The following is a 9690-nucleotide window of genomic DNA, read 5'->3' as shown; positions in this document are numbered from 1 at the left end:
AAAACTGGATAGGGACCATCGTAGAAGGGCTTAATAAACAATGGGTTAGATCCAGACTTGGAGAACTTCCAGTAGAGGGTTCTTGGTCCTAATAGTCAAAAGGCATTGTGCAGCTGTTCTATCTTTTCTTCTTTAACTTCTTTTTCTGGTAAGAAAGACCAAAGAAGTCATGGGAAAACACAGGACTACAAACTGGAGACAATGACATCTGGTCCCCTTGTAAAATTCCAGGAATAAGGCAGTGTGTTTGCACAATACAAGCCTTATCTGGAAGCATCCTTAGTCATACCCAGAGTAGACTCATTGAAATCAATGGCACTTGTCAATCATGACTAACCCCATTGATTTAAATGGGTTCACTCAAAGTATGACTAAGCATGCAATCCTATGCATGTTTAGACAGAAGAAAGTGCTACAACTCCCAGCATTCCCCAGCCAGCCATGGCTGGGTAGGGAATGCTGGGAGTTGTAGGACATTTTTCTGTCTAAACATGCATTGGATTGTGCCCTAAATCTGCATCCAACTCAAAGTAAATCACTTGACCTAGCAGCCAACGTAAGTGTCACTGAATACTCGGCATAACATGATAGTAAAAGATACGAAAGCCTAGACATATTGTAATTTAATTCCGGGAGTAGTATCTCACATATTAAATGGTTTAATAACCATGAAATGGGAGAACACTAGGATCCTCATTAGCTGAAACCAAGGTTGCTAGTTCTTTGTCTTCAATTGGCAGAGTTTCTCCTCTCATGGTGCTGCAGTGATAGGAAATGCCACATACTTTGGAATTCTCCTATCATACATCTGTCAAGAGCCTATATGGACACAGTCCAAAGAAGGACAACATGCATGCAGGACAAAACAATGTGTGTAGGTGGAGTACTGTTTTCGTGTGGTGTTGCAGAAGTTACCACTGCTGCATTTTAAATGGAGCAACAGGTTATCTTGTGGGAAGTAGGAAGTGATGAAGCAACAATTGCTCCTTTGAAACATGGCTGTCAGGAAAGGAGATGGCAACACTTCCTGAACCTCAGGAAGTATTCTTGATATCACACTTTTTCTTTTTAGGGATGCACTTATTCTCTCTATAGCTGTTACTCCATGGTCCTATATTTGCAATCACTTTACTAACAGCAATGCATTGAAATAGTGGGAAATTACTCTATCCTTCTGTCACTCTTCAGCTCCTGAGAATAACAACAGCAAAGGCAAGTTTATATGTATCCTTGGCTACCAAAATACTGAAGTCACTGTATCCCCCTCATACACTTAGATAAATAGTCCTAATATTTATCTAATAAGCTGAAATATTCCCCGTTTTCTTTATAGAAACCTGTGTAGAATAAGCATTCATATTTCCCATGAGAATACTTTTTTGTAGAAAATGATGAGCCAGATTAAAAGGGATAATTGTTTCCTTTAAAATCCTTCATTGAACAGGTTTATTTTAAAACACAGATAACTATGTATCTTTCATTAGCTTTACTATTTACTTATCTACCTCAGCAGGCACAGGATGAATAACAGATGCTTTCATACGAATAGCTAAATATGTTGACAAAGACAAAGGAAGCCCTAATGAGAAACTACTGAATATTTGCCACAGCAAGTAAGGTTTTCACCTGTGAGTACATACAGACTATAGCGATACATGATTTCAGGAGAAAATATAGTCCCTTGTGATATTAATGTTTCAGGTCAAATTTCTTTGAATATTAATGAGGCTGAGCCAAAAGCAGGCACCTTTTTCATAAAAATCTTAATCAGAACTGAAAGAAGCCTCTCTCTTTCACCAGTTTTTGGAGGATCATTGCAAAAGAGCTGTAAAAGTGTGATTCCTGATTGCCTATATGATTGTTATTGATGCCAGCAAATAGTACTGTGATGTCATCATGTCCAGTGTGTGATCCCTGATTGGCTGGGATCATGAGAAAGTATGAAACAGAGTTTTTAAAAAATCAACTGAAGCAGCAGCACAGGAAGGGAAAAGTGGCTGTGAAGAGTAGAAAACTTTTTTTTTTTTTAATGGTAAGATTTAAGGGTTAGTGGGAGGCTCAGCAAAATCACTACTTTTAAGCTGAAAAGTGAACCTGGAAAACATTTCACTCAGTTCCAACTAGTAAATCAGCAAGACCATCTGAAAACCTTAAATCACAATATTCAGCTCTGTAAGGTGGCCAAATAACATAAGAACATCGACCGAAGACTGAAACATTGTCCAAAAACTCACATGGTGCAGCTTTTCCTCAACTATACCATTTTAGCCACATACACAAAATTAACATGTCAAAGGGAAGGATTATAACCTAGCTTTTTAAAAACGTTAAGTGCTAGTTTTTATATTGTAGAGCACTCAAGCCACAATCTCTCACCTGATGTCTGAAATGGTACAACCCATCAAAATTTGTACTACGTGATTCTTTGGAACATGCACCCCTGCTGTTTAGCTGGCAGTTGTGGTCATCACTTGCATTTAGAGTGGCCCTTATTTGTTTCATTAGGGGTAGGCAATTCATACACAAGGTAATGCAAGCAGAAATTGGCTTTCTTGACTGAAATGAATGGAGACATCTCCATGTGGACAAATAACACACAGGCATCAGAGGAGTTCCCACGTTCTTAACAGAAAGCTGGATTGGAGTGACAGTGTGAAGGATTTTTGTTTCCAAATTGCTTTTGTTTTCATACAGGGTTTTAAAAATGCAATAGAGGCTGAAGAGGATGGAAAGTGTCTTTTGGTCTTCAGTATATATATTTAATATACATATTCTTAGGTCCAACCCAATACAACATGAGTAATGAGGAGATAGCACATTCCAATGATACAGGTCATGATCATCATGGGGAAACCCAACCTGAAACAATGAAAAAGAAAGAAGAGATAAGTAAGGACACATCGTTTCCACAGTTTTCACTGAAATGTAAAGGTTCAAACTTCTTCAAACTAAAAATAACTGTATTAAAGAAACTGAGAAACAGATTAAAATATATGATTTGATTTATTCATTTATTAGATTTGTTAGCCGCCTATCTGGCCAGCTACCCGGCCACTCTAGGAAGTATACAATACAAATAACACAAAATACAACATAATCAACAAAACAACATTGCTCTAAGAAAGCACTAACCCACTGCAAATGCCTGCCTGAACAGCCAGGTTTTCAAAGCCTGGCAGAAGGTCATCAAAGAATTGATGACAGGAAAGTAGCATTTTTGTGAACATATTTGCTGTTCCCAAATACAACTACAAGGAAAAATACTGATTATGTATATCACTGTTTCGAATATATGGCTGCGCGCATTTCATGCATCCCTGGGTTGCTGTGCCTCTTATGACTTTGCATAATACATCTGTATTGTCGACAGCACTGCAATAAACCAAGATACAGATGAAAGCTTTGCAGAAACTTGGAAAGAGTACTGTGGAGCAGGTACAGAACATGTACAAATATTCATCCTGGCATAATCTGTGGTCAGTCCAGGTTTGCTGGGTTTTGTTTTGTTTTGTTTTTTATAGCACTTCATATTGTGTCCTGGAAATGCTGGTATTAGGCCCCTAAAGCTGCACTGAACTAACAGATGTATGTACACCTCTGGTGCAACTGTTGCAGTGCTAATTGGACAGTGCCCATAACAAGACTTTAAAATAATGTGCATAAAGGCAAAGCAATGGGCTTAAATAAGAGTTAAAGTAAGAATTATCCCGTGCGTTAGTGCACAGCAACAAAGTTAAAGAAGTCTTTTAATGTGCATTAAAGTACACCATTGGGCCTTAAAAAGAGCATCTTAATTCTGCAGTTGTTTCAAAACACATGGGGCAGTATCCTATGCTGCCCATGTGCTAGTGGGCCTCACTGCTAGTGCAATGAGAAACTAGCGGTTCCTCAAGCATCCGGAATGAGCAGAAATGCTCAGTTCTGGAATGGGGCAGGTTAGCGGACCTCACAGATCCCAATCCAGAAATGAGTGTTTCTTCTCGTTTCCAGGGTTGTTTGAGGATGCACTAGTTCCTGTTGTTCTAGCAGTGAGTAAACTAACAGAGGCGTTGCAGCAGTATAGGATACTGCCCATGAAAAAAAAACTGTGAACAGTGGGAAGTTGTTGGGCAGGTGGGCAAAGAGACAGGACAAGTAGAACAGCTTTGGAAGGATGATAATCTTGAATACTGATTCTCCATCAGGGATCTGTGATGCGTGAATGTGTTCCACTCTGTGAGATCTTTATGTATTTTAGACCATAAAGATGATTCTAGGATATTTTACTAGATGACTAAGACTACGACTTGACAGGAGGCGTGAACAACGTGTGGCCCTCCAGATGTTGTTGCTCTGCAAGTCCAGTCATCCTTGACCACGGATTATGCTGGCTAGGGCATATGGGACTTGTAGTCCAACAATATCTGGAGGGCCACAAGTTGCCCAGCCCTGCTTCACAGCTCAAGAAATCTGAATTCTGATTAAGTGGGTTATATGTGGAGAGCTACATAAATATGGCACAGGTCATTTTATCTGAAAAACTGAAAATGCGACTGAAAATGTTTTCATAATTAGAATTACAAAAATTGGCTGGGGAATGCTGGGGCTTCTTTGACTTTTTTCTGTCTAAATATGCATAGGATTGCGCCCTTATCCCCTTTTTTATTTCTAAATACAGTTTCTTCATTCTTTTTCATTTGGTTAAAAGAGGTACTGCTGTTTAAGTAGAAGGTCATTACATTTCCTAATCTCATAAGTCACTTCATGGCTTCTGAAAGGTAATCTGCCCTAGAATTTCATGAAATTATAACTAAAATAATGAAATTATTAAACAGCATTTTAAATGTTAGAGTGGTGGTTGTACAAATTTTTTTTTTTTAATTAGATGGTTAGGTCTAACTGCTTTCACCGTAATAAAAATTCTTCCCATCTCACAGCCCACAATCTTCCTAACGTCTTCTGTCTTCCTTTTAACCAAATGAGATGCAAGAGGAAAAGCTAACAAAAGAAGCAAACCATAGCTATTTACAAACATTCAAGCAGGGTATAGCAAATGTATGTGTGTGGGGCAGGGGGGATCTATTATGATGCCTTGCCTTGATGCACAAGCTGAATGATGCACCATTTTAGAATAGGAGAAGAACAAATTTGGATTTACTTGCACACAGACCAGTGGCTGCCATTTGCACACAGACCAATGGCTGCTGGAATGTATGCTGGTAAAGGTTGGAATCTCAGACCTATATGCATGGCCTTGTATCAAACCTCAAACATATCTGAGGACTCCCAGCAGGACCAACCCAAGACATTTTGCTGCCTGAGGCAGAACAGCAAATGGTGTCCCCCACCCCTATGTCCAGTGGAGGCTGGTGGCTCTAATTTCAGAAGGGCTCTGATGAATCTATGTCGGCTTTCAGTCAGAACCAGCCAGAGCTCTAAAGGAGCTATCCAAGGTGCTGAACCTATTTGGGGGGTAGGGTTCAGCACCTTGGAGGCCTCCTTTAGAGTCTTGGCTGGTTCCGATTGAAGCCCGGAATGGATTTACAACCCCACCGAAATCAGAGCCACAAGTCTCCACTGCCTATGTCCAGTCAAGGTAAATATTATTTAGTATGTACCTTGAAGTTATTTTGGCATCTGAGGCAATTCCCACAAGTGCCCCTCTCCTTCCATGGCCATAAAAATATAACAGTAATAAATTAAATAAGTAACTACTTTTGCCCGTTCAAGATGTCCAAAATCAGCTGCCTGAGGTGGCTGCCTCATTCTACCCAGTGGTAGGGCTGGATTCCCCAGGGCAGTGATAATGCATCTGTGGGTCCTGAGCCACTTCTACACCATCTGACCATTTGTACATCTAGCCCACTATTGCCTCCTCTGTCTCACAGCAGCTCCTCAAGGATTCAGAAGAGGGGTTGTCCTAGAAACACCACAGGGATGTAGTCTGGGCCCTTACATTGAGCTATCAGCCCTCTCACATACAATTTGGGCACACAGCCCAATACTCAGACTGTATTAGAGGACAAAACTTCATGTTGCATCTGTCACCCTTCAAAAGCCAACTCATCTCCTGGAGAGACAGTCTGAAACAGTGCTGAATTCTTCAGATTACTTTTAATGTATGCCGTAATTCACCTAAAAGCTATTGAGGGAGAAAAAGCCAATCCAACATGCATATTAGTGTTGTATTCATTTGTTTATATTTTCCATCACATTCACACACACGCATTCTCTGGCTTTAGGGATTCTTCAAGCAATCTGACTAGGCACATATCTGCCATAAGCAGCTTTTCCTGAGTTAATACTGCTAAAACCTACAGAGTCTTCTAAAGCTTAAATTGCTCTGTATCTACTTGTTTCTATTACTTCATCCAGCTGACTACACTTAAAAGACTATGGCTTGAGTCCTAAGTTCATGGAAGGAATGTTTCCTGTCAACTTCCTATTCCCTCACCCCTGCAGACTCTGTACCCCGCAAAGACTCTCTGGAAGGTCAGTGGGCCATCCTGAACAATGTGGGATAGCCAGGAAACTTTACCTAAGTTAACTTATTGTAGGATCCAAGCCTGGTTTTGGGTGATTCCACCATCACCAAACAGCTCCCTGCATCCCATCCTACATTGTGTGTGTGGGGGGGGGAGCTGACCCTCCAGAGAGTCTTTTCAGGAGCCACAGGGGCTGCAGGGGAGAAGGAGGGGAAGAAAATATTCCTTCCTTCCATAAACGTCCTAAGCTATCTTCGCTTAGGATCCAAGCCTAGGTTATCCCTCTTGATCAATAAAATAAAATACTGCCAAGATGATCACATTATTTCTGGCACTTCATAGCTCAAAATTTGCACCTACAAGCACATGCACTGGGAACATCCTGGCCATTTACAGCATATATACTCTTTATCTTGAATACTAGGTTTTGCCTATTTATGGCCCAACCCAGCTCTAGTCACACAGCTACGCATGGTACTAGTTGTGGATGGCACAGCAGCATGCACGTGCCATTGAGCATAATGCAAGGGTAACATATCTACACACAGGTGTGCATTCTGATGCTCACTCAACCTTTTTTTTTTCCCCTACCCCTCAACTTAGCTTGCACTAAGAGTTTGTGCATCCACCTGTTGATTCACCCCTCCCATCCCATCCCCAGCTACTGAAAATAAATTATATAGAATTAACCATAAGGACAAAGTATCAGACATATGGTGTAGACATAAGTATAACTGTCCCCACCAGCAGAACTACAATATCAGCACTAGAAAATGGACCTGGTGAATTACTGTGGCATCAGAATATTAGCATTGTGTATATAGGACTTGTCAGCATTACCTTCTTTATACTTTACAAACACTTTTAGTAAAGTGTCATGGATTTCTGATGAAGTGTCATGGGCATCCATCACAAAATGACTGCTATGGGGTGTAGGTAAATACAACATTTACAACTGCAGTAAAACACCCATTTCACAGAAAAGTAAACTGATGCAGTTAAACACAAACAGAAATACTGTTCACACTCCTTTGAACTTACACTTTTCTGGTCGAACAAAACACTCATTTCACAGAAAGGCAAGTGAATTTCCCCAAGCCACCTCTAAATAAATTATTCTAAAATTAATTCCCCAAATTGGAACACAAACCCCAATTCATTCCCCCATACCCAACACTGAAAACACACAAAATCTCTCTCTCTCTCTCTCTCTCTCTCTCACACACACACACACACACCCATTCATGGACACACAGCCATGCAACTCATTCATCCATCACATAAACTCACGTCCTTCCCGCTCCACCCCAACACTGTTTCCCAGCTGCTCTCCCCGCCCATGCCCCCTTTCTGGCTTTCCCCAAACCTCCCTACCCCCTCTGCTGGCTCCCTCCACCCAAAAAAACCCTTGCTGGCTTTTCTCAGCCCTCCCTAGTGCCCCCTGCTGCCTCCCCAACACACTTACAGTTGCCGTCCTCTGTCCCCAAAGCTTACCCAGCAACTGTGCCACACACACACACCTCCGCACACATATACACGCACACACAATTTCCTTTCACTTTTAGCTAGTTGGCTGGCTAGAAAGTAGCAGAGGCATTCTAGGCATGGGAAAGGGGGAGGGGGGAACTCTGCTGCTTTCCAGTGACCCAAGGTAAAAATAAAAATAAATTTAAAAACATTAAAAAAAACAGGAAGGTTAATGGCGTCGGCAGGTGCTGAGGGAGGTCTCTACGGCTGCAGTGGTGGCCACGAGTACTGCATTACTGATCCCAGGCTTAACCCTTGGCCGTTTTAAATGTTTGTCACCGAGGGGATAATTATCCTGCTCTTTCATCCCTTGTTCTCAAAGCCAAATTCATCCATTTGCTCATTGCAATCTCTATCTCTTCTGTCCTAGAACTACAGGTTCTTCCTGTCCTCACTATTTACCTGAACCTAAAGATTGGAACAAGAAGCCAGAGCAGTGCCACTTTTCAACTCTCTTGATGCTATAAATGTTACAGTGTGGTTTTATTTCCCATTTAAATGCCTTTCCCTTTTCTCTCTCTCTCCTGGTTTATATTTTATTAATTTACTTGTCCATTACACATGCCAAACTATAGTACAAAATATAAACAGCCAGAAATATGTACACCTAAAACACACACACACACCGCCCTTTGGACCAGTTGGTTCCTAATTTTTAGATGTGACCATAACACCCTCTAACTTTGGGCACCTGTTGTGCCAGATACTGCAGGTGGCTAAAGCTGCTTGTGATCCGTAAAGTAACATCCAAATTGCTATGGATTCCAAATAGCTTACATTTGCATAAGAATGCCTACATCCTTGCCTACTAGTTACCATACATGGTAGTTACCAAGGAACTGAAATCACTTGATAAAACCTATAATCCCATTTTGTTCTGATTGCTAAAATTACAAGAATTGCTTCTGGTTTTCTGTCTCTTGAGCCTGTGCCCAGATTTTTCCACGCAGCTGCTGTCAGCAGTAACCCTCACATCAGGGGAGGAGGTGCTGGGGGGAGTGGGGGGGATATATCTCAAGAGAGAGAAATTAAAAGCAAGGTTTTGTTCTTCACATTTGAAAAATCCTGCTGGATTTACTTCGTTGAAATCTACACTCTTTCTCGAACAAAATATGTACTAAACATTTTACTGACCTTCTAGAGAAAGCACAAGCAACAGAGGCCTCCCATGAGAACCAGTGCACTTTATTGACCTCAGAACCTCATAAGCACATTTCCTTCCTATCCACTACCATTTTCCATAGATATCTTGGCATTTTCCCATGACAGTGTTTCCCACAGCATGCTACCAGGCACCATGTATCTTGAGCCATGGTTCCCTTCAAACAGAGATTGTGAGAGATTTGCTCCATCGAGGTTTTTAATTTTTATGGATCTACCCAATATTCATACCTCCCATCCCGAGTCTTTCAGTAAGTCAAGAAAGAGCTGAGTTCTGAAATCCACATTTTTCAAGTTTTCCAATGCAGCTCATCTCAGGGAAAATGTGAACCCAAAATGTCAGTGGTGGCACCTAGTTGATTTTAAAACTTGGACTTCATTACCGGCAAAGGGGGGGGGGATTAGATGGCCAAGTATATTCCTTTAGCTGTGAAGCACATAACCAGCATGTGTCCTCCCCACACCCCTCCAACCACCATTCCATGGTTTAACACTGCTTCCACATTTCTGAGATGTTATAACTACTACAATAAAACTG

The 9690-nt window shown here is 41.2% G+C and overlaps 1 protein-coding gene across 2 annotated transcripts in view; it reads right to left on the bottom strand.

The window, feature by feature from the left end:
* Positions 1 to 2741: 2741 nt before the first annotated feature.
* Positions 2742 to 9690, bottom strand: part of OCA2 (OCA2 melanosomal transmembrane protein) — a 287533-nt gene continuing 280584 nt past the window's right edge. For both annotated transcript variants that reach the window (XM_084841774.1, XM_084841775.1), the window contains exon 23: positions 2742 to 2859. In XM_084841774.1, the coding sequence (XP_084697900.1) occupies positions 2775 to 2859 (85 nt within the window). In that variant the 3' untranslated portion in view covers positions 2742 to 2774. The remainder of the gene's footprint in view (positions 2860 to 9690) is intronic.

Source organism: Heloderma suspectum, chromosome 3 (assembly GCF_057233095.1).
Source record: "Heloderma suspectum isolate Gila_16-S chromosome 3, 16-S_ref, whole genome shotgun sequence".
NCBI classification, from domain to species: domain Eukaryota; kingdom Metazoa; phylum Chordata; class Lepidosauria; order Squamata; family Helodermatidae; genus Heloderma; species Heloderma suspectum.
The sequence above is the reverse complement of the archived record's forward strand: the minus strand, read 5'-3'. Positions and strand labels throughout refer to the sequence as shown.